This window comes from Ailuropoda melanoleuca, chromosome 4, assembly GCF_002007445.2.
Source record: "Ailuropoda melanoleuca isolate Jingjing chromosome 4, ASM200744v2, whole genome shotgun sequence".
NCBI classification, from domain to species: Eukaryota; Metazoa; Chordata; class Mammalia; order Carnivora; family Ursidae; genus Ailuropoda; species Ailuropoda melanoleuca.
Window position 1 is genome coordinate 20,534,596 of NC_048221.1, and position 21,957 is coordinate 20,556,552.

At 63.5% G+C, this 21,957-nt stretch overlaps 2 protein-coding genes across 4 annotated transcripts in view; one reads left to right on the top strand and one right to left on the bottom strand.

Moving 5' to 3' along the window:
* Nucleotides 1-13,313, top strand: part of STAB1 (stabilin 1) — a 26,470-nt gene extending 13,157 nt beyond the window's left edge. For 2 of the 3 annotated variants that reach the window (XM_034658428.1, XM_034658429.1), the window contains exons 26-68: nucleotides 723-818; nucleotides 1,407-1,502; nucleotides 1,640-1,687; nucleotides 1,864-1,994; nucleotides 2,155-2,266; nucleotides 2,672-2,749; nucleotides 2,834-2,932; nucleotides 3,042-3,140; nucleotides 3,297-3,557; nucleotides 3,753-3,809; nucleotides 4,081-4,164; nucleotides 4,669-4,864; nucleotides 4,964-5,059; nucleotides 5,156-5,201; nucleotides 5,293-5,369; nucleotides 5,602-5,727; nucleotides 5,911-5,984; nucleotides 6,138-6,212; nucleotides 6,463-6,585; nucleotides 6,892-6,939; nucleotides 7,356-7,433; nucleotides 7,559-7,705; nucleotides 8,157-8,297; nucleotides 8,385-8,444; nucleotides 8,791-8,967; nucleotides 9,055-9,141; nucleotides 9,231-9,380; nucleotides 9,481-9,537; nucleotides 9,620-9,821; nucleotides 10,109-10,258; nucleotides 10,364-10,468; nucleotides 10,642-10,749; nucleotides 10,829-11,022; nucleotides 11,132-11,276; nucleotides 11,356-11,489; nucleotides 11,578-11,743; nucleotides 11,836-11,945; nucleotides 12,041-12,160; nucleotides 12,247-12,396; nucleotides 12,474-12,578; nucleotides 12,672-12,818; nucleotides 12,897-13,013; nucleotides 13,109-13,313. In XM_034658428.1, the coding sequence (XP_034514319.1) occupies nucleotides 723-818; nucleotides 1,407-1,502; nucleotides 1,640-1,687; nucleotides 1,864-1,994; nucleotides 2,155-2,266; nucleotides 2,672-2,749; nucleotides 2,834-2,932; nucleotides 3,042-3,140; nucleotides 3,297-3,557; nucleotides 3,753-3,809; nucleotides 4,081-4,164; nucleotides 4,669-4,864; nucleotides 4,964-5,059; nucleotides 5,156-5,201; nucleotides 5,293-5,369; nucleotides 5,602-5,727; nucleotides 5,911-5,984; nucleotides 6,138-6,212; nucleotides 6,463-6,585; nucleotides 6,892-6,939; nucleotides 7,356-7,433; nucleotides 7,559-7,705; nucleotides 8,157-8,297; nucleotides 8,385-8,444; nucleotides 8,791-8,967; nucleotides 9,055-9,141; nucleotides 9,231-9,380; nucleotides 9,481-9,537; nucleotides 9,620-9,821; nucleotides 10,109-10,258; nucleotides 10,364-10,468; nucleotides 10,642-10,749; nucleotides 10,829-11,022; nucleotides 11,132-11,276; nucleotides 11,356-11,489; nucleotides 11,578-11,743; nucleotides 11,836-11,945; nucleotides 12,041-12,160; nucleotides 12,247-12,396; nucleotides 12,474-12,578; nucleotides 12,672-12,818; nucleotides 12,897-13,013; nucleotides 13,109-13,165 (4,929 nt within the window). In that variant the 3' untranslated portion in view covers nucleotides 13,166-13,313. The remainder of the gene's footprint in view (nucleotides 1-722; nucleotides 819-1,406; nucleotides 1,503-1,639; nucleotides 1,688-1,863; nucleotides 1,995-2,154; nucleotides 2,267-2,671; nucleotides 2,750-2,833; nucleotides 2,933-3,041; nucleotides 3,141-3,296; nucleotides 3,558-3,752; nucleotides 3,810-4,080; nucleotides 4,165-4,668; nucleotides 4,865-4,963; nucleotides 5,060-5,155; nucleotides 5,202-5,292; nucleotides 5,370-5,601; nucleotides 5,728-5,910; nucleotides 5,985-6,137; nucleotides 6,213-6,462; nucleotides 6,586-6,891; nucleotides 6,940-7,355; nucleotides 7,434-7,558; nucleotides 7,706-8,156; nucleotides 8,298-8,384; nucleotides 8,445-8,790; nucleotides 8,968-9,054; nucleotides 9,142-9,230; nucleotides 9,381-9,480; nucleotides 9,538-9,619; nucleotides 9,822-10,108; nucleotides 10,259-10,363; nucleotides 10,469-10,641; nucleotides 10,750-10,828; nucleotides 11,023-11,131; nucleotides 11,277-11,355; nucleotides 11,490-11,577; nucleotides 11,744-11,835; nucleotides 11,946-12,040; nucleotides 12,161-12,246; nucleotides 12,397-12,473; nucleotides 12,579-12,671; nucleotides 12,819-12,896; nucleotides 13,014-13,108) is intronic. The other variant, XM_034658430.1, reaches the window with a different exon arrangement.
* Nucleotides 13,193-21,957, bottom strand: part of NT5DC2 (5'-nucleotidase domain containing 2) — an 11,515-nt gene continuing 2,750 nt past the window's right edge. The window contains exons 3-16 of the mRNA XM_034657214.1: nucleotides 21,855-21,953; nucleotides 17,688-17,872; nucleotides 17,478-17,552; nucleotides 17,186-17,241; nucleotides 16,976-17,069; nucleotides 16,668-16,796; nucleotides 16,497-16,557; nucleotides 16,314-16,416; nucleotides 16,091-16,192; nucleotides 15,807-15,888; nucleotides 14,005-14,091; nucleotides 13,773-13,913; nucleotides 13,629-13,693; nucleotides 13,193-13,549 (exon numbers count right to left, since the gene is read on the bottom strand). Of these exons, the coding sequence (XP_034513105.1) occupies nucleotides 13,288-13,549; nucleotides 13,629-13,693; nucleotides 13,773-13,913; nucleotides 14,005-14,091; nucleotides 15,807-15,888; nucleotides 16,091-16,192; nucleotides 16,314-16,416; nucleotides 16,497-16,557; nucleotides 16,668-16,796; nucleotides 16,976-17,069; nucleotides 17,186-17,241; nucleotides 17,478-17,552; nucleotides 17,688-17,872; nucleotides 21,855-21,953 (1,541 nt within the window). The 3' untranslated portion in view covers nucleotides 13,193-13,287. The remainder of the gene's footprint in view (nucleotides 13,550-13,628; nucleotides 13,694-13,772; nucleotides 13,914-14,004; nucleotides 14,092-15,806; nucleotides 15,889-16,090; nucleotides 16,193-16,313; nucleotides 16,417-16,496; nucleotides 16,558-16,667; nucleotides 16,797-16,975; nucleotides 17,070-17,185; nucleotides 17,242-17,477; nucleotides 17,553-17,687; nucleotides 17,873-21,854; nucleotides 21,954-21,957) is intronic.

The window sequence follows — 21,957 nt, forward strand, 5'->3', positions numbered from 1 at the left end:
ACATGAGGCAGGTCAGGCCTGTGACCCCGGGCACTGGGTGGCACTCACGTGTCTAATATGCCGACGGGGAGGCCAGGCCTGGCTGGCTCCAGGTCAGCGTGGGCAGGGACCTGCCCCACGATGGCTGGACCACCGGCCCACAGGACCTTGGCGCTGAGCACCCAGCTGGTCACGGGGGCTGACACTCCCAGCTCCACGAGGAGCTACGTTGTTCTTAAGTGCTGAACCGAGGGCCAGAATAAGCAGGTTAAGATACCCCCAACTTGCAGACGAGGGCAACTGAGATCTGGGAGTGTCGCCGGTCACTCAGCCGCAGCAGGGACAAACCCCGGACACGGGCATTTAGTAGGAAGGATCAGAGCGGGGTGGCGGGGTCAGAGGTGGGTCTGTGCCACCGTCCCTGGGGCCAGCGTCGAAGACACCTTTCTGCTCACCACACGCTGCTGGCCCCTCTCAGGCCTGAGAGCAGAGGAGTACCAAATCCCCACAGATGCTTCCCTGCCAATGCCATCACTTCTCTGGACTCCTCCCGAGAGCCAGGCTCCGCTCAGGTCCTTGGGCTCCTGGTCTGGAACAGGGATCTCCACGGAAGGACCTGGGAGAAGCTCCTCGGGTCTGAACAAGCCTCCCCAGGGGATGAGGCCCACAGAGAGTGGGGGAGCAGAGGAGGAGAGGGTGGGCGCCCCTGGTGAGCTGAGGCCCTCTGCTCCCAACCCCTCCAGAGCCGGTGCACCTGCAAGCTGGGGTTCGCAGGAGATGGCTACGAGTGCAGTCCTATCGACCCCTGCCGGGCAGGCAACGGTGGCTGCCATGACCTGGTGAGGGGCTGAGGGGGCCCGGGGCCCGGGGGAGGCTCTCTGGGTGGCCTCGGCTCTGGCTCGCTCTCTGGGTGTCCCTGTCTATGGCCGGGATTGGAATCTTTCTAAGCCCCACATCCAGTCTGTGTCACCCCTTTGCCCACAGGATAGGGCTTCCGTTCCTTGTAAGGCCCCCGCCCCTCCCCCACGCCATGCTCCCGTGGCTACCCCGACCTCACTCTGCCCTAACACTACTGTGCCTCTGCCCGTGTATTCCAGAAGGCCTCCCAGCTAGCTGCTCCTGCTTAGTTCAGGCCTCTCCTCCGGGGTGCTCCCTCTGCCCTGGGCTTTGCCAACCCATCTGTCATGATGGGGTGGGGTCACTCGTGTCAGATGCTCAGCGATCTTGGAAAGCAGGGCCACGTAAACAAAGGGAGCAACATGAATGCGGACTGGCGGGCTGGCTAGACAGATAGTGGGGCTGGGTGGCAGGACAGACAGACGGCAGGAGGATAGGTGATAAGGGTGAGATGTAGGCTGGGTGCTGTCCAGCTTACCATCTGGGTACTGAATGGAGGACCCTGTCTTGTTGCCCCACCCCCACCCCAGGCCACATGCCAGGCAGTGGGGGGAGGTCAGCGGGTCTGCACATGCCCCTCTGGCTATGGAGGTGACGGCTTCAGCTGCTACGGGGACATCTTCCGGGTGAGTGGGTCCCTATGTTTGAGGGAGGAGTCCTCTCATGCACCTCAGGTGGGAGAGGACAGTACTCAGGGTCCTGGTGAGGAAGGGGCTTGGGTTTGTCCCTAGACTGATGACCTCAGCTCTTTCCCTCCCCTTAGGAGCTGGAGGCAAATGCCCACTTCTCTGTCTTCTACCAGTGGATCAAGGTAGGACAGGGCAGAATACTGGGGTTGGGGCTCAAATCCAGGAGGTCTCCCTGGATGCAGAGGTTCCACATAATATCTCCAAGAGCTGGAGGTGGGGACAGGCCTGGAGACTGGGAGCAAGCGATCTCAGGTGGCTGCCTTCCTCACTCCTCCTGTCTCCCTGTCACCACACCCAGAGTGCTGGTGTCACCCTTCCTACCGACAGCCGAGTCACAGCCCTGGTACCCTCTGAGTCTGCCATCCGTAGGCTGAGCCCTGATGACCAGGCCTTCTGGCTGCAGCCAAGGGCGCTGCCGCGACTGGTCAGGTGGGCAGCCAGGGAGGGACCTGGGGTGGGGAAGAGCCTTCCGGGCAAGACCCCCGCCCCTCCCCAGAGGTTCGCATCCTGTCTTGTGTCGGCCTCTTGGAGTGAAGCCCAGTCCCAAAGGTCTCTGTTGGTTACACTAACCTGGTTCCACGCCCCACAGGGCCCATTTTCTCCAGGGTGCCTTCTCAGAGGAGGAGCTGGCCCGGCTGGGTGGGCAGCATGTGGCCACCCTGAGCCCCATCACACGCTGGGAGATTCACAATATCAGTGGGGTACGCGGTGAGCTTTGGGCCACAGAGGGGGCCATGCGGAGCGTGGGAGGGAACTTGAGTGGCCTCCAGCTTCCTAGACCAGGGCTCCCGGGGCTGAGCTTGAAGTCCCCTGGACCTGCCCGGGGCCAGCAGAGGGGGTACTCAGAATAGTGTCTTTGGGCCAGCAGTGACCGCCCTGCCAGGGCTCGTCTGTGTATCTGTGTCTGCATGTGCACACCTGTCCCTCTTGTGCATGGGCCCTGGTGTGGGTCCGGACAGCCATGGTAGGTTCTGAGGGTGTCCAGGCAGGGCTGGGGTCCACCAGTAGGTGCCTGCGTGCCCAGCAGAATCTCTGTTGGTGCTGGACCTACTCGTAACCATCTGCCTGCGCCTGCCCGTGGCTGAGCTCTGTTTGCTGCCTTCCAGAGGGTCTTGGTGCAGAACGCCAGCGTGGATGTAGCCGATCTCCTCGCCACCAATGGTGTCCTACACGTCATCAGCCAGGTACAGCTGGAGGCATGTACATGGGGAACCACCTAGGCCAGAGGCTGCTGGCAGACTAAGCAGCCTCGGTGCCCCCCCCCGCAGGTCTTGCTGCCTCCGAGGGGGGGCGTGCTGCCCAAGCAGGGGCTGCTGCAGCAGCTGGACCTGGTGCCCGCCTTCCGCCTCTTCGGGGAGCTGCTACAAGTGAGCAACTGAGGAGAGGGGCAGTGCCCACTTGGGGGGCCCTCCCCCAGGCCTGGAGGGAGCTGGCTGGCTCTTAGGCCCATCGGTGACCCCAGCCCCTTGCCCTTAGCACCACAAGCTGGTGCCCCAGATTGAGGCTGCCACGGCCTACACCATCTTCGTGCCCACAAACCGCTCTCTGGAGGCCCAGGGCAATGGCAGCAGCCTGGTGAGGCCACTGGGACGGGGCCGCAGCAGGGGGAGGGTGAAAACCTGGAGGGAGCCTCCCATCCCAGGGCAAAGGGACAAGGCGGGTGGACTGTACCATCCTGGGCGCTGGGCAGTTCCTAGAGCCCCTGAGCTGCTCCACTGTCTTCCCTGCCAGGACGAAGACACTGTGCGGCACCACGTGATCCTGGGGGAGGCCCTCTCCGCGGAGGCCCTGCAGAGAGGGGGACACCGCAACTCGCTCCTGGGCCCCGCCCACTGGCTCGTCTTCTACAACCATAGCGGCCAGGTTTNGGTGAACCATGTGCTGCTGGAAGGCCCTGTGCTGGAGGCCCCTGGCCGCTCACTGTTTGGTCTGTCGGGGGTCCTGAGCGTGGGCTCAAGCCGCTGTCTGCACAGCCACGCTGAGTCTCTGCGGGTGAGAGGCCAAGGCCGGGCCCAGGGGTGGGGGTGGCAGGGAGAAGAGCTGGGGGGTTCGGAGCTGGGAGGTGTTGGCTGGCGGCCTGGCCTGGCTGGCAGGGAGGGAGGGAGGGCCACTGGGTCAAGGTGGGAGAGGCAGGAAGGTGGGTTTGGGGACCCCACCCCAGGACCACCCGACTCCTCCTCCCCCCAGGAGAAATGCGTAAACTGCTCCCGAAGATTCCGCTGCACTCAGGGTTTCCAGCTGGAGGTGAGGACAGGGGCTCAGCCCGGCTCTCTGCTCTGCAGGTGTCCAACCCCTGGGGGACCAGCTGGCTGGCAGCCGGTGTGGGGATGGAACAGCCAGGGCTGCTCCGTCTCTACTAGAGGCCGGGGGTCCCAGGCCCAGCACGGCCTGTCTCCATCCCTCCCTGATCTGCCGTCCTGCTCTTCCACCGATCCTTGTCTGCCCATCTGCCCATTCACTGCCCTGCCCCTACCCAAGCCGCAGGCTGAGCCCTCCTGCCTGTCCCCGTTTCCAGAACACCCCCAAGAAGAGCTGTGTCTACCGATCTGGCTACTCCTTCTCCCGGGGCTGTTCTTACACATGTGCCAAGAGGATCCAGGTTTGCCTCGCAGCACCCCCACACCCAAGTCTGACCAGAAAGGGGGAAGTGGGGGTGCAGGCCCAGGGGAGGAAGCTGGACTAGATTTCAACGGCAGAATCAGGTCTGGGACTAGGGTGAGGCCAGTGGAGCAAGGGCCCAGAGCGAGGGGTCTGAGGTCAGTGGGGCCAGTGTCTGTCCTGTGGCCACATCCCAGGGAGTGGGGATGGGGAGAGGGAAAGGGACTCAGCCTGGACACTATCAAGCAGGCTCCAGGGGCAGCTGTGGGCCCAGCACGGGTCCCTTACTGTGGGATCCGGCACAGCTGTCCCTGGCCCGAGGCTCTGTTTCCTCACCCCTGCCACCAGAGGGTTGAAGAAGGCAGTCTCCATTTCCCTGGTTCCTGCTTGCTTCATTGTCTGGCTTTGCAGCCTGCCCCCACCACCCCCACCATTTCCCTCCCTGTCACTTCCCTCCTCCCTACATCTGGCCTGTGCCCAGCCTCTCCCCGCCCCCTCCCCACAGGTGCCTGACTGCTGCCCCGGCTTCTTCGGCACACTGTGCGAGCCGTGCCCAGGGGGTCAGGGCGGCGTGTGCTCGGGCCATGGGCAGTGCCAGGACAGGCTCCTGGGAAGCGGGGAGTGCCGCTGTCACGAGGGCTTCCATGGAACTGCCTGTGAGATGTGTGAGCTGGGCCGCTATGGGCCCAACTGTGCTGGAGGTGAGCCCTGGGGAGGGCAGAGCACAGCGGGTGGAGACCCCCTGGCTGGCCCGGGGGGAGGCACTGGGCGACTCCTGTCCTCCCTTGTTCCGCTCCCAGTCTGTGACTGTGCCCACGGGCTGTGCCAGGAGGGGCTTCAAGGAGACGGAAGCTGTGTCTGTAATGTGGGCTGGCAGGGCCCTCGCTGTGACCAGAGTGAGTAGCCTCAAGGGGGAGAGGCGGGTGACTTCTGAGGAGGTGGTTCCTGGTTCCAAACGACCAGAACCATCTTCCTACCCCCTTCCCTCCCAGAGATCACAGGCCCTCAATGCCCGAAGAAGTGCGACCCCAATGCCAAGTGAGTGAGCTCAGCCTGGGGCGGGTGGGCAAGAGGGTAGGGGCCGTGGGGTCAGGCAGGGCCCAGGCTGAGCTAACGCCATCCTTCCCAGCTGCGTGCAGGCCTCGATGGCAGCGCCCGCCTGTGTCTGTGCCGCGGGATACTCGGGCGACGGCATCTACTGTTCAGGTTGGGTCGCGTGGAATGCTCCGGGCGCCCACCCTCCCATTTTCCGTGAAATTTCATCCTGAAACTCCCTGCAGGCCCCTTTCTGGTTCTTCTGGGGCTAGTGTCTATCCGGGTCCCATCTCGGGTCTCACCCTTCCCTCTGACCTCTTCCTTTCTCCCGAGCCCTCCTCCCCGGTCCCTGCGCTGCCCCTGTGCCTACTCCTCACAGCTATCTGGGATCCTCTACCCCTAGAGCTGGACCCCTGTGCGCAGGACCGTGGGGGCTGCTCCCCCCACGCCAACTGCACCAAGGTGGCCCCCGGGCAGCGGACATGCACCTGCCAGGATGGCTATGCAGGAGATGGGGAGCTGTGCCAGGGTGAGGTTGGGCCCCCCACCGTGGGCGGACATGGGGCCGGGGCTCTGGCTTCAGTGTTGTAAGACTCGGAGAGGCTGAGGGGACCACGGGGGGCACTGAGAGCATGGTGGTGAGCACCTGAAGGCACAGATGAATGGAAGGGCTGCCTGGGGCCTCCTCTCATCCCAGCCTCTCCCCGCGCAGAAGTCAACGGCTGTCTCATCCGCCACGGGGGCTGCCACACGCACGCCGACTGTATCCCCACAGGCCCCCAGCAGGTCGGTACAACAGAGGCAGACACTGGGGTTGTGCCATTCCCTCATAGGGTGGGGGCCCCCCTCAGACCAGGCCGGGGAGGAGGTGCTCCTTTTGTCCAGGGCGCTGGCCTGCTCTTGGGTCCCAGCAGCCGCACTGATCAGTATTTGGGACAGGTCTCCTGCAGCTGCCGTGAGGGTTACAGCGGGGATGGCATCCGGACCTGTGTCCTCCTGGACCCTTGCTCCCAGGTCAGACCCCAGCCCCACCTCATTTCACAGGGGAGGGGGACTGAGGCAGGAACCAGCCCTCTTTGCCCCTGTCAGGGTCCTAAGGGGCTCTGAAGGGTGCGCCACCCTCCCACAGGCTGGAATCTGACTGCTCAGTAGCAGACAGGGCTTTGGGGATTGGATAGGGGTCTTCATGGCCCCTTACCCAGGGCTGGTTGGGGCAGAGGAGTCTGGGAGCCACTGATGCCTCTCCCTCCTGTCCCTGCATCAGAATAACGGAGGTTGCAGCCCCTATGCTGTGTGCAAAAGCACGGGGGATGGCCAGAGGACGTGCACCTGTGACGCGGCCCACACCGTGGGCGATGGCTTCACCTGCCGCGCCCGAGTTGGCCTGGTAATGATGCCCAAGTTGGACCCCTGACCCAGCCTTGGTCATGACCCCCATGGGCCTGACCCATGAGATTGGTTAAGACCCCCAATTTGATCCTGATCCTGGCCTTGACCATGACCCTGACCCCCTGACTCCACCTGGGCCTGACCCAGCTATGATCCATGAAACGAATCCTGACCCCAGCTCAGACCCCCGGCTTTCCTTTCCTCATCTCTGCCTTGGCCAGACCTTGGGCCGCAGGTGCTGGGAGAGGCACCAGGCCCTGAATGGGGGCCACCCAAAATCTGAGCTGATCCTCGCCCCCCCCAGGAGCTCCTTCGGGACAGGCATGCCTCATTCTTCAGCCTCCACCTCCTGGTAAGTGACCAGCTGACTTCCAATTCTTCGGTCCAGCCTGGGCCTCTCTGGTCTTCAGGTCCTGCCCATCTCTGGGCCTCCATGTTCTCATTTGGTCAGGGGGGTGGCTGTTCTGGTCTCTCAGAGCCCAACTCTTTTTTTTTTTTTTTTTTAAAGATTTATTTATTTGAGAGAGAGTGAGCGAGAAAGAGCCCAAGCTGGGGGGTGGGGAGAGGCAGAGGGAGAAGCAGACTCCCCACAGAACAGGGAGCCCGATGATGTGGGACTCAATTCAGAACCCTGGGATCATGACCTGAGCCAAACTGAGTCACCCAGGCACCCTCTCAGAGTCCAGTCTTTCCTGGAGGACCCATGGAAGCCCCGAGTTGGTCACAAGTTGCCCCTCTTCTACTCAAGCTGTTACTGCCTCCCCACAGGAATACAAGGAGCTCAAGGGTGATGGGCCTTTCACAGTTTTTGTGCCTCGTGCAGATCTAATGACCAACCTGTCACAGGTAATGCAACCCTCCCCAACCCCAGCAAGGCTGGGAAGGGATGGGCCCTGGGTGGGCAGGGGTGGGTGTGGGGTGGGAAGGCGGCAGTCAGGGGCCTCCTTCTACCCTCATGACTCCCACTCCAGGACGAGCTGGCCCGGATTCGCGCCCATCGCCAGCTTGTGTTCCGCTACCACGTGGTCGGCTGCCGGCAGCTGAGCAGCCAGGAGCTGCTGGAGGAAGGCTATGTCACCACGCTCTCGGGGCACCCGCTGCGCATCCACGAGAGGGAGGTGGGCCCAGGCCCTGTCCCCCGGGGTCGGTCGGCCCCCGCCCTGGACGACCCCACAGAGCCGGGACGCCACAGCTTTCAAGCCCGGCCCCTGTGCGCCTGGGTCCTGTCCCCGCGCATTTAAGACCCTCTCACCTGCCCTGGGCCTGACAGGCTTTAGGGAGAAGGAGAGGGAGAGAGAGGAGTCTGGCTCCTCGGAAGGGGCCTCGGTAGCGGGCGCGGTCCGCAGCCGGACTGTTGCTTGTCTCCCTCTCCCTAAAGCCCTGTGTCCATCCGGCCACCGGCCCACGCCCCACACCTGGCGGTCGGTGTGTTTCCCGGCTGTCTTGGCTCCGCCCACCTCCTGCCCCAAGCCTCGCCCAGTGCAGGCCCCGCCCCCACCTCGGGCCCCACCCCCTCAGCGTCCGAGTGCCCCACCAATCGGCTTCATTGGTCCTGGGCCCCGCCTCCAGGGCAGCATCTACCTCAATGACTTCGCGCGTGTGGTGAGCAGCGACCACGAGGCGATGAACGGCGTCCTGCACTTCATCGACCGAGTCCTGCTGCCTCCCGACGCGCTACACTGGGAGCCTGACGCTGCCCCTGTCCTGCGGGTATGACCTGGGCACAGGTCTGGGAGCTTGCCAGGGGCCTCCCATGCTCCCTGCCTGACCTCAAGGTTCACCCGTGCCTTTCTGCAGAGAAACGTCACCGCCGCCGCGGAGGGCTTCGGTTACAAGATCTTCAGCAGCCTTGTGAAGGTACTGTTCCCGCGTGTGGGCATTCGTGCCCGTGCGTGTGCATGCGGGTGACTGTCCATGTGTGACTGCACACTTACCTGTGTGTGAGCCTATCCCTTGTGTGTGCACAGGCTGTGTATATGAGCCTCCCAGTGTGAGCACAGAGCGTGCTTGCGTGTGCCCACATAGCTGAGAATGTCCAGGTGTGCAAGTTTATCCCTGCCTGTACTCTGCCTGGGATGGCTACAGAAGAGTGAGGCTGGCAGGAAGGCCACCTGGGTCCCTGGAGCCCCTTCCTGGTCTCTGTGGTCCAGCCCCCTACCTCTCCCAGGTCTCTGACTGCCACACCTCTGCTAATCCTTGCCAGGTGGCCGGCCTCCTGCCTCTGCTTCAGGATGCCTCACATAGGCCCCTCACCATGCTGTGGCCCACAGACTCTGCCCTGCAGGCCCTGCCGCCTGACCGCCAGGTCTGGCTGTACCACGAAGACCACCGTGACAAGCTGGCAGCCATCCTGCGGGGCCACGTGATTCGCAACGTGGAGGTGGGTGCTCCCCCGCCCCGTCCTTGGTCCCCACTGCCTGCCACCCAGCCTGCCTGCCCAGCTCTGACCGTAGCTCCATCTGCTCAGGCCTTGGCATCTGACCTGCCCAACCTGGGCCCACTGCGCACAATGCACGGGACCCCCATCTCCTTCTCCTGCAGCCGTGCCCGGCCGGTGAGTCTGGGAAGCAGGGGCTGGGGGCTCTGGGAGTGGGGGCTGTGGTGCCCCCGTGATCCCATGTACTCTCCTTCCTCTGCCTGCAGGGTGAGCTCACAGTGGGTGAGGACGAAGCCCGCATCGTGCAGCGACACTTGCCCTTTGAGGGCGGCCTGGCCTACGGCATCGACCAGCTGCTGGAGCCACCTGGCCTTGGTGCCCGCTGTGACCGCTTTGAGACTCGGCCGCTGGGGCTGGTGAGGGAGGCCATAGGTCAGAGGTGGACAGTCAGGGACCCTAGCCGACCTGTCCTGTCCATCCATCTGATCTTGCTATGTTGGCTTCTGTTCCTTCCAGAAGATCTGCAGCATTTGCGGGCTGGAACCGCCTTGTCCTGAGGGCTCACGGGAACAGGTGAGGCCCTGGGAGCTGGGTGGGGGTTCAGGTAGGGCCCAGGGACCACCAAACTCAGGCTGTTTGACTCCTCTTGGCCCAGGGCAGCCCCGAGGCCTGCTGGCGATACTACTCAAAGTTCTGGACATCCCCTCCACTGCACTCCTTGGCACTGCGCAGCATTTGGGCCCGGTCCAGCCTCTGGGGCCAACCCCAAGGCCTGGGCAGGGGCTGCCACCGCAACTGTGTCACCACCACCTGGAAACCCAGCTGCTGCCCCGGTCACTATGGCAGTGAGTGCCGAGGTGAGGGTCCCGAGGTTGGAGGTGCTGCCCACAGCTCTGGCCACTGCTCCTGAGAAAACCGGGTGGTGGGGTGGGGGCAGGTGTGGGTGGTGAGGGGATTTTACTGGGAGAGAACCCTGGGTAGGGTGTCTGTAGGTTTCTTGGCAGCAAAGGGACTTGGGGGGATTGTGGCTTCTGGAAGAGCTTGGCTGGCCCAGGTGCGGGACGGAGAGTGTGGCGAGGCTGGGTGAGGTAGGGGTCCTGAGGAGAGCCCCGGCCCCACCCCTTTCCCTTCCCCCACCTGCTAGCTTGTCCTGGTGGTGCCAGCAGCCCCTGCAGCAGCCATGGCGTGTGCATGGACGGCATGAGTGGCAGTGGGCAGTGTCAGTGCCACACAAGGTTTACGGGGACGGCGTGTGAACTCTGTGCCCCAGGGGCCTTTGGGCCCCAGTGCGAAGGTGGGCCGTCCTGTTGCCTCCCCCCCACCCGCCCTGTCCTACCCTGTCCTTTGGGCCCTGGGGCCCCCACACTGACCCCATCCTCCTGCCTGTCCCTCTCCCCAGCCTGCCGCTGCACCTCGCATGGCCGCTGTGATGAGGGCCTGGGGGGCTCCGGCTCCTGCTTCTGTGAAGAGGGCTGGACGGGGCCGAGCTGTGAGGTGCAGCTGAGTGAGTGCCCTTTGCGTCTGTGCCCACCCTGCATGCTTGTACCTGCTTGTGGACACCGGGGTGTGCCCCGACTGCACACTCAGGCCGAGGCCCTGGGGGGTGGTGAGGGGGCCGGGGGCATCCAGGAGGGCAGCTCCTCACCTGGATGTGTGGGGTGGGCCCTGGGGGGACAGAGCTGCAGCCCGTGTGTGCCCCGCCCTGCGCACCCCAGGCCGTGTGCCGTGCAAACAACAGCTGTGAGTGCGGCCTGGGCTATGAAGGAGATGGACGCACATGCACAGGTGAGCAGCAGGTGGGATGTGAGGTGGGATCCCCACCCCCTCCTGTCCCCCGGTCCTGCCACTCTCTCCCTGCCCCCAGTGGCGGACCTGTGCCAGGACGGGCACGGTGGCTGCAGCGAGCACGCCAACTGCAGCCAAGTGGGCACCGTGGTCACCTGCGCCTGCCTGCCTGCCTATGAGGGCGACGGCTGGAGCTGCCAGGCCCGTGACCCCTGTGCGGATGGCCGCCGTGGGGGATGCAGTGAGCACGCGGACTGCTTGAGCACAGGCCCGGTGAGCAGCCAGGGAGCCGAGCCGCAGGGCGGGGAGGGGCGGGGAGGGTCCACAGAGCCGCCCCCCACACCGGGGCCCTGAAGAGCACCCACCTGCTCTCCCGCCCCAGAACACACGGCGCTGTGTGTGCCATGCCGGCTACGTGGGTGACGGACTGCAGTGCCTGGAGGAGCCGGAGCCGCCCGTGGACCGCTGCCTGGGCCAGCCGCCACCCTGTCATGTGGATGCCGTGTGCGCGGACCTCCACTTCCAGGGTGGGCTTCCCCGCCTGCCCTCAGTAACCGTGCTTTCCCGCGGTGCTGCCGGCCTGATCACCCGTCCCTCCTTCTGCAGAGAAGCAGGCTGGGGTCTTCCACCTCCAGGCCCCCAGTGGTACTTATGGCCTGAACTTCTCAGAGGCCGAGGCGGCCTGTGGGGCCCAGGGAGCTGTTCTTGCTTCTCTTCCTCAGCTCTCTGCTGCCCAGAAGGTGTGTGGGGCCCAGGGGTCTGGAGCTGAGCCTGTGGGGGCCCCTCGAGTTGGGCCTTAGGTCTCAGCATCCCCTCCTGTCCCTGCAGCTGGGCTTCCACCAGTGCCTCATGGGCTGGCTGGCCAACGGCTCGGCTGCCCACCCGGTCGTCTTCCCCGCGGCGGACTGTGGCGGTGGTCAGGTTGGGGTTGTCAGCCTGGGCGCCCGGAAGAACCGCTCGGAGTCCTGGGATGCCTACTGCTACCGCGAGCAAGGTGCAGCGCACCCCCCCCTTGTCCCAGAGCCCTCCTGCCCCTACACTCTGGCTTGGCCCCTTCCCACTGACCCGGCCCCACCTTTCCCGCAGATGTGGCCTGCCGGTGCCGCCATGGCTTTGTGGGTGATGGGACAAGCGTGTGCAATGGCAAGCTGCTCGATGTCCTGGCTGCCACAGCCAACTTCTCCACCTTCTATGGGGTGTGCAGGGGCCCAGCCTTAGGGCTGGGGGGGGGTGGTAGCTGGGGTCCCTGGGGAGGGAGCCTGCCCACAGTCCTATCTTCCCCCCCTCCCAGATGCTGCTGGGCTATGCCAATGCCACCCCTCGGGGTCTCGACTTCCTGGACTTCCTGGATGATGAGCTCACCTACAAGACGCTCTTCGTTCCTGTCAACGAAGGCTTCCTGGACAACATGGTAACCAGCAGGGGTTGTGGGCAGAGCCAGGCCCGATGCGGGTACCTCCAGCTGGCTGGCGCCGACAGGCCTTGCTTTGCCCACAGACGCTAAGCGGCCCTGACCTGGAGCTGCATGCCTCCAACACCACCTTCCTGAGCACCAACGCCAGCCAGGACACCGTACTCCCTGCCCACTCAGGCCTCAGCCTCGTCTTTAGTGCTGTGGGCCCTGACAACAGCTCCTGGGCCCCTGTGGTGAGTTTGGCCCCTGCACCTCCCCGCTGGCCCCAGCCGTCACTCACGCACTAGGCCTGACTCTGTTCTCCCTACAGGCCCCAGGAGCGGTTGTGGTTAGCCATGTCGTCGTGTGGGACATCATGGCATTCAATGGCATCATCCACGCTCTGGCCAGGCCTCTCCTGGCACCCCAACAGCCTGTGAGTTGGTGGGGGGTAGGGAGGACAATAGGCAGAACAGCAAGGGGTGAGGGGACAGCCCTGGCCTGACTTTGACACTTTCCTTGCTTGCAGCGGGCAGTGGTGGCACCTGAGGCTCCACCTGTGGTGGCAGGTGTGGGGGCCGTGGTGGCTGCTGGAGCACTGCTTGGCCTAACGGCTGGAGCCTTCTACCTCCGTGCTCGAGGCAAGGCCACAGGCTTTGGCTTCTCCACCTTCCAGGTAGGGCTGGGCTGGGGGTGGGGGTGCTGGGTCCACCGATCTTGCTCGAGGCCCCTCACCACTCACCTCTCTTCTCAGGCGGAAGACGATGCTGAGGAGGACTTCTCCCCCTGGCAGGAAGGGACCAGCCCAACCCTTGTCTCTGTCCCCAACCCAGTCTTTGGCAGCCACGATGCCTTTTGTGAACCCTTTGACGTGAGTGGGGGCGAGGGGGGCAGTGAGGGGCAGTAGAAAGGGGCCCAGGGCCTGGGTTCGGCCCAGCCACCAAGGGTCCTCCCTGCCACACCCAGGACTCACTCCTGGAGGACGACTTCCCCGACACCCAGAGGATCCTGGCGGTCAAGTGACACGGCTAGGCCGAAAAAAGGCACAGCAAGAGGGAGACCACTTTTATTGCCCGCCCTGGACCGACGCCCAGCATGGGCGGGGCAGGAGGGGTTAGGCCCTGCTCTGGACAATAAAGGTGCCCTCAGCGGATGTGGGCCATGTCGCCAAGGAAGGGTGTCTTCATGCAGCCGGTGCACAGCTGGTCCATCCAGAGCGGCGCCTCATGCTGCAGGGGCGTGCGGCGCGGGTAAAAGGTGAAGTCCACGCGGTAGTTGAGCAGACAGCTGAGGGAGGCCATGTAGAGGTCGGAGAAGCGCACGAGGCGCCGGGAGAAGTAGGTGGGGTTGTGGAAGGTGCGGAAGATGCTCCCGAACTGAGCGTTGAACAGGGCCTTGGTGATGCACCTGCGGGGGGACACGGGCCACTCGTGGGGGGCCCAGGAGAGGCAGGGCTGAGAGCCCACCCCGCACCCACCCTGCCCACCTCAGCTCCTGCCGCTCCTTCATCCAGGCAGCCAGCACCTGCTGCGACTCGGCGTCCTGGTACGTCTGCAGGAGACGAGGGGGTGCTGGGGGTGTGCCCAGGTGGCAGCCCTGCCCCCACCACCCCACTGCCACCCCCCGCCACCTGCATGCGCTCCAGCAGCCCCGTGAGCGCCTGCTGCCACGTCAGCGAGTGCATGTACTGCTCCGTGTTGATGATGCGGATCTCGCGCTCTAGCTCGGGGATGATGGCCCCCGTGCGCCAGCCGTGCCGCAGCATGAGGTCCTGCAGGGCGGGGTGGACACGGGGTTCAGCGTCAGTGAGCAGGGCTCCCTCCCTCCCTTTCCCCTCGCCGGGCCCAGCCAGGCCGGCTCACCGCCAGGTCACTGTAGAGGTGGTCTCCGAAGTAGAGCACGCGGGGTCCACGCCATTCTGTCAGGCGCAGGAAGTCATACAGGTTTCCCTGGGGAGAGTTGGGGAGGCACCGCTGAGCACAGTGTCCCCAGGGGCTCCCATGGGGCTGCCAGAACCATGTCTTGTTCTCCACTGCTCCTCCCAAATCCCCAGAGGCAGCGAGGCCCCTCCAGCTGGACGCCCGGCTGCCCTTTCCCGTGGCCTCACCGACCCCGGGCTCCGACCCTCGTCCCCTCCCCCTCGCAGTCAGGAAGGGGTCTGCCTGCCCCAGGAAAGCCTCCTGTAGGCCTGGCACGGTGCCCTGTGGCCTCACACCCACCCCAGGGATCCCACGCTGTGGGAAACAAACCACAGCAGCAAGCCCATGGCCCCAAAGCCCTTCCTGTCCTCCCCGGCCTGAGCCCAGAGGGACCCGGCAGACCTCACTGCGAAGCTATCTGCCCCTCCTGCTCGAGAGCCAGAGGAGAGATGAGAGCAGTCAGGCTCAAACACAATAGAGGAAGCCCTCCGGAGAGCAGAAAGCGGGGCAGGGGGCCCAGAGCAGAAGTGCGCAGCCGCAGGACAGGAGTCCATGCTCCAGCAGTGGGCAGAATTCACACTCAGCACAAAGGAGTTACTATAGCAACCCGCTTCCGCCAGGGGCCGGGAGAAGCCAGCCACCGTGCACACAGGTGGTCACCGAAGGCTTGTGGCGGAATTAAGCTCAGGCGGGGAGGGTGCAGAGTCAAGTACGAGTGGGCAGCGCGCCGAGGATGCGCCCCGAACTGAGGGAGAATCTTGAGGTACAGGTGCTGCATCAGGCAGGACAGAGCCTGGGGTTCCTGCAAGGGGAGCCAGGGAGGGGGCACAAAGACGAGAAGCAAGCAGGATCCAGCGCACGCACACGCGCATGCGCACACACACTCTGAAACTTCAGGTCATCAGGCATAAAGACGAGGCTAAAAGCTGCCAGAGGAGAAAAAGTCCCATGTTCCCCACAAAGGTGCATGACCCTCCCCAGGCTTAGCCAAGATGCTGAGACAAGAGTGTCACCCTCAGAGCTGAGGGAAAGAGCCTGCACCCAAGGGGGCCATGGAGAGTTGGGGGCCACTGGGTTATAAATCCTGCCTGCAGGCCAGGCCTCGGCTCTGGATACCCCAGGCCGCTCCCCTGACCCAACTGCTGACCCCTCCCTCCCCCAGCCCCTGGAACCTCCACCCTCAAGGAGACTAGCTCAGCCAGGATTTCCGCATTCCATCCAGGGCCAAATGCCTTAACCCTGCTCCTTAACCACCACCCAAACCCCCGCACAGGCCCCTTCTCATCTTCCTAGACACCAGCTAGGAAAGGGGTTCTCCCCCAAAGGCCCGTGAGCTACTCCTACCAGCTGGTCTGGCTGTAGCAGAGTGGTCAGCCCCAAGTAATAGTGCCACTTATCGTCTGCGGGGTATTTAGTAAATGTCTGGCTACTTTAAGGGCTTTATACCACAATTCAAGTAGAACGCTCTTTTGTTTGTTTACGCCACACCTCTTTTATAGATGAGGAAAAGCAAGGCACGGAGAGGCCAAGTGACTCGGCCATACCGCCTCTGCTATCCACTAGTAAATCTGGAAGTCCAATGCAGGCAGCCTGACCACCCTGACAGCCGCTTCCTGGTGCCCCGGGACACAGTGCGAGGGGACCGAGGCACGGCTGATGTGTGGTGGCGGGACAGGGCCCAGGAGGCTGTGCTGCTGTCCCCTCCACATCTGGGGCTGTGGTGAGGCCACCCAGATGGCACTCACCTGCCGATAGATTTTGCCCTTCTCCAAGCGGGTGATGCGGTCCCAGTGCAGGGAGCCCTTCTCATCGAGTTTTCTGAAAGGCCTGGTGCGGGGTGGGGAGGGGGTGGTAAAGGGCTGGATTTCCAGTGTGGGACCGGGGCGGTGGGGGTGGGGGCAGGCACCCTCCCTGCCTGTGCACATGGGCCACGCGCTGACAAGTGGGTGTCCCTACCCCAAGCACGTGGGGTGCTGAGCAAAGGCCAGTCCCCACACCCCGACCCCATCCCCCCCCACTAGGCCCATACTTGCGCCGGTCAGTGAAAAAGCTGGGTTTGTCTGCCTGGACAATGACCACGTCGAAGAGCTGACGCCAGTCGGGACCCACCATGTGCCGCATCCCCTTGTCGCTGGGCAGAGGTGGGGCCGGGGTGGAACAGGCAGCAGAGGGGTGGGGGAAGGCCCCTCCCCGGGCCCCACCTGCTCCCCCCACCCTGCCCCGGGCCGCCCTCCCCACAGCAGGCAGCTCACACGAAGCTGAAAGGGCTGTTGGTGATGAGGAACAGCTGCTTGCCGTGCGCCACCAGGCGGCTCAGGACGGCGAATGTCTCGTCCCCTCTCAGGATGTACTTCTCTAATGGGGAGAAGGGTCTGTGAGGGCCAGCCCGAAGCCCTGCCCAGGAAGCCGCAGTGGGGGCTACGGTCTACCCTTACCCATATCCCGCTCGATCCACTGGTACATGAGGCCCTTCACGTGCACGTCTCGAATGGCATCCTGGGGGCAGTGGAGGGACAGGAAGGGTCAGGGGGGCCTAGGAAGGCCCGCCCTCCTGTGGCCGACTTTACTTTCCCTGCCACCCTGAGAGGCAGGCCGAAGGTCCTCACCGTCACGTCCTTGTAGAGGTGCGCCTGGTCAAACTCCAGGCCATGACCCAGGAAGTGGTCTACCACGCAGGACAGCAGCGCCATCTCCGGCAGCGAGAAGATGTCCATGAACTGCTTGATGGAGGGACCCTGCAGAGGGGGCCACCACCTCAGCACCCCCCAGCCCCACAGACCAAGGGCTCCGAATCTGCCTGGCCACACTGGTAGAGGGGCATGGCCCGCGGGTCAGGGCCGGCGCACCAGGGTGTGGGCCCCGTAGTGAGATCGCCACGCTGGCCGCCTGGGGCCGTGGCAGATGGGGTGAGTACCTTGCCGTAGAAGCCGCTCATCTGGTACAGCGGGATGTGCTGGGTGCCCCCATATAAATCAATCACCTCCTCGTCAGGCACAGGCTGGAGGCCCCTGGGTGGGTGTGCAGAAGTCACAATCATGAGTCCAAAGTGGTCCCGAGCCGAGGCCACAGTATAGTTCGGGGTGGGAGGGGGTCAGCAGGGTGAGGCCGGGCAGTCTGCACTGACCTGTAGGCCGTCCCCAGCTGCACGTAATGGAAGGCGTCAATCTTCATCAGAAGGCTCTGGGAGCACCAGAGGAGTGGGATGGGTGGGGAGAAAGGGGTCTGCATTGGCTCTTCCGGACTCTGTGCTGAAGCCCCGATTGGAAGGTACCAAGGGGATCATGTACCCGTCACGGGGAAGCTACATCTGAGGCCAAGGGCGTAGCGCCCCCCTTTAGAGGACAGGGGCTACGGAAGTAGTGCCTAAGCATATCCGGTTGGGAGGGGCTGCCGGAGTCTGTGGCCTAGCCACTCACCTTCTGAATGTCGTAGTGGAGGCCTCGGATGGCAAAGCTGGGGTCATAGTCATACTTCCGGATTCCCTCTGGGTACTGTCGGGGGGGGGAGTGAGCCAGGCCTGAGCCAGCAGCACTACCAGGCCTCTGGTGGGCAGCTGCCTCAGGGAACCCCCATGACTCAGCCTGGGATTTCTCCAGCGCCGGGGCCACCTGCCCGGCCGGCCTCACCTTGTAGTGCTCAATCAGGATGTCACGGGCAGCACTGAAGATCTCGGGGTGCAGCGCGTCTGCGTACTGGGCCAGCGTGTAGTCATAGTCAAAGCCATAGACTTCGACGTCACGCAGGCTGATCTCATTGTTGGCATAGATGGCTGCGGGGTTCAGGAGACTGCAGACCTCGGGCGGCAGGAGGTCTGGAGGGAGGAGATGCAGGTGAGGTGAGGAAAATGAACACCGCAGCAGCAAATGCTTACTGAGCACCTTCCAGGTGCCTAGGCCTGGGAGCCTCATGAAACCACCCAGGATGGGTAATCTTAGCCCCAGGCTGCATATGGTCAAACTGAGGCTCAGAAAGGCTACTTGGGGTCACCTGCTTGGGGTAAGACAGAGCTGGCAATGGGCCAAGGCCCCAGTGGGAGCTCCTGGCTATGGGTTTTGGTTACACCAGTGCCCGAAGCCCAGCAGGTGCACTGAGCCCACGTTTCCTCCAGGCTCCCATAAGCCCCATCAGAGCCATGGCTATGCTTAGACCCTTTCCACCTTGCCTGCAGCTGGGGCTGGGGAACATGACAGGATTGGGGGGTACTGGGCAGCTCCTCTGTCACTTGCACTCCCAGCTCGGAGCACCTGGCACAGCTTGTGACCCCTCTAATCGGATTTCAGCTGCCCGCCAGTCTACATAATGACATTTGCTGCTTCTAGCCAGGGAACATTGCTAATTACGACAGGCAGGACGTGTGATGTTGGGCTGTGGGGCAAGTAACCAGGCTGCTCTCCTCTGGGGATGTGGTCATAGCCACCCCAGGCCCCTGCCTGCTCCTGAGGGTTGAGTGGGACACTGTGCAAAGTAGGCTCTAGGGTCCCAGGCTCATCTGCCTCAGTTTCCCCATCTGTACACCAAGGGAGGTGGATAGAGAAAGGGCATGGACTTTGGGGTCAGACAGACCAAGCCAAGCTCTCCCTCTCACAGCTGCGACCTCAGGAAAGCCACCTCACCTTCTGGGCCTCGGATTCCCTATCTTTAAAGGGGGAATCAAAATCATGCCAACCTACAGAATTACTGAGGGGTCATATGGCACGTGCTCTGTGCAGCATTCCCGCTGTGCACCCGCAGCAAATGTACGATCAGATGGGTGACGCGTCTCTGGGGCCCGTCATCTCCCTGTCCCAGATTCCCCTGCATCTCTCAAGGAGTAGGGGCTGCTGGAGAGGGGGGGAGGCAGAACTTGCAGGGGCTCCATGTAGCCCCATTCCTGAGACCTCTAGCCTGTGGCTGAGGCCCACACATACAGCCCACGCCTCCAGGGAATTCCTGTCTCCGCCACAACTAGGCATCATCTTGAGGCAGAAGCCCTGGGCCACGCAGCATTCCTGGCAGCTGCCTGTGCTCAGAGAGACACTGGTGAGCTCCCATGCTCTGACCATTTGCCTTGGAGGCCCCTTCAGAACACAGGCTTCATCCCTACCCCCTTTCCTTTGGAGCCAAGTGCAGGGTGTGGGTGGGGGAACAAGTGTGGCTGGTTCCTCTAGGGGCCCCAGGCCAACGTAAGCCTGGCACAGAGCAGCTGTTTCAGACTGGTGGGTGCAGACAGAATACTCTTCACTTGGACGCAGCTGACCTCAGCTCTCTAGGGAGCTGCTTCTGAGATGCCCCTCCGAGGTCACTAGGACCCTGGGCCTTGCTCTCCGCACGGGTTCCAACAGTAACTCTCGGTACAATGTCCAGTACAGCCCCAGGAGGGCAGGGCTTGGTGGTGCGGCCCCTTGCTGGCAGGGTGCTGGCCACGTCCAGGCTTTTGCCTCTGTCCTCGAGGACGTTCCCAGGGACGGCTGATCCTCTGAGGAACAAAGCAGGGCAGGGAAGCAGCCCACAGGTCCGCCTTCCTAACCGGATTTCTGGACCGAGGAAACCATAGCTCTGGGGGCCTCGGGGCCCCGCTCCTTCCCACAGCGCTGTGGAGGCTGTGGAGGTGCGGGGGCCGGGAGAGCGGGGATATACCCCCCACCGGCACCGGCCTCCCAAGCTCACTGCCCTCGCTGCGCAGACCCTCCCTTTCCTCTCCTGAGCCTGCCCCACTCCTGCCCCAGGCTCCGGGCCGGCTCCTCCCACTGGGCCGGCTCCTCCCACGGCAGCAGTAAGCCTCACTGTGGATGCACCTCCCAGCTGCTGCTGGGTGCACGTGTAGGCTGCCTTAGAGGCATGTTCAGGCCCCACTCCATCCCGTGAGGTGGTCACACTCATTCATCCATCATCCAGAGGAAGAAGCAGGCTCAGGGAGGTGCAGTCACTTGCTCTAAACCATCCAGCAGTAGGCAACGGAGTTGAGATTCAAATTCGGGCCCCTCCACCTGCCTTAATCACTCTCCCCCTAGGCCTAGCCTTCCAGCGTCCCCATGCTGGCGGAGAGGCAGTGGCCTGGGGGAGCGGAGAGGCAGTGGCCTGGGGCCTGGCTCCCCGGCAAAGTGTTGCCCATAGGCGTTAGCCCGAGGCATATCTCAATGCCCAGAATCTCCCCCAGAAAACCCAGTCAAGAGGGCTGAGGTAGGACTCCGGGGTGCGAGCCCGGCTCATCCTGGCGCTCACCACGGCATCTTGGAAATGACTGTGCCCTCTTCATATCAAGAGGAGCTTGGGTGTCCCTGGGGAGATCTGAAGATGCTGGTGCGCCAAAGCCCAACAGATCTCGCTATGTTCTCTCCCACACCTACAAGGCAGGCTCCTCAGGCTGCTGTGCAGGCCTTCTCCAGACCCAGAGCAAACACCTCTTCTTTCACAGTCTCCCAGGGGGTGCCTGGCTGGCTCAGTTGGTTACGTGTCTGCCTTTGGCTCAGGTCATGGTCCCAGAGTCCTGGGATTGGGCCCCACAGAGGGCTCCTTGCTCAGTGGGGAGCCTGCTTCGCCCTCTCCCTCTGCAGCTCCCCCTGCTTGTACTTTCTCTGTCAAATAAATACATAAAATCTAAAAAAAATAATAAAATAAAATAAACAACCTCCCAGACCTGTCCTCTCCACTGAGGGGGTGCAGGGTGGGGTCCTGAGAAGCCCAAGGGCTTCAGAACCACCGTTCCTCAGGGCTCTTAACTATTCTGCCCTGCACTTCTCAGGTGAGCCCCATTCAGCTCTCCACACAGCTGGAGCGGAAGCCCCATTCCCTCAGCTGGAATCTTCCAGATGGGGTCACTTTGTCTTACCACGAGAGCAGCATCACCCTTGGGGGCTCCTCTGGAAGCTCCCTGCCCTTTCTTGGCCTGGTTCCCTCTGAGTCATCACCACAACCCTGTGACACTGGCCCCAGGATTGTGTTTAACGCTGTGGACACTGAAGGTCTGAGAGGATGAGGCCTGCTGAGCAGCCCCCTCCCCCCATGCTGGTCACTGATAGGGTCAGGCCAAACCACATCTGCCTGCTGCAGAGCCAGAGCTTCAGGAGACCCAGGGACATACACTGAGCACTCTCAGCTCTCTGGCATCATCAGGGCATCGCAGCCTGGCCTCTCTGGGGGAGGCCTCAGGCCTTATCAGCCCATTTTGCTGCGGGAGAGAGGGCGAGAGAGGAGCGTACAGGAGGTTAAGCGTCCTGGCCTAGGATGCAGCCACCCTTGTGGACTCCAGGGCCCTGGGGCGGCTTGGTCTCATTTCTCCAACCAACACCTTCCCCTCCTGGGCAGAGAGTGCTCCGGACCTCAGTCGCAATCTAGAGGCGTCTGCAAAGTCTAGTCGGCGTCCGCTTAGGTTTGGCAGCGCCGCGGGCTGGCTTTGTCCCCGATGCTCCCGCCCCAACTAAGGGCCCCTAAGAGAACAAGGGATTGGGGGCATTTCCGCCGCAGCCTCCCGGCAGGCGGGGTCACCAGGAAAAACGGTGGGGGCTCCGCATTCCAGAGGCGGCTTCGGGATCCCCGAGCTCCTGCAGACGGAGCCAGGGAACAAACATCCCGTCGGCCCACCTGCCTCCGGGCGTCGGGGCGGCCCCAGAGGCCCCCGGGACGACCCGCTGGAGCCTCTCCCGAAGAGCTGCCGGGCCTTTGGTCTCCGGGGCCCCGGCGAGCCCCACCAGGGCGCTTTCCCCGAAGAGCGGCGCCCGGGACTGCTCGGGATAGCCGGTCTGTCCGTCGCCCGGTCGCGCGCCTGCCGCCGCACGGATACACCCCCGGCGCCCGTCCCACTGCGGCTCACCCACCGTGCACCAGTCTCCGCATGTCCTGGTAACGAGCCCACAGGTGCGCGCTGAGCTCGGCGCCGCCGGCGGGCGCCGGGGCGGGCGCGGAGCGCGGGGCGCCTGG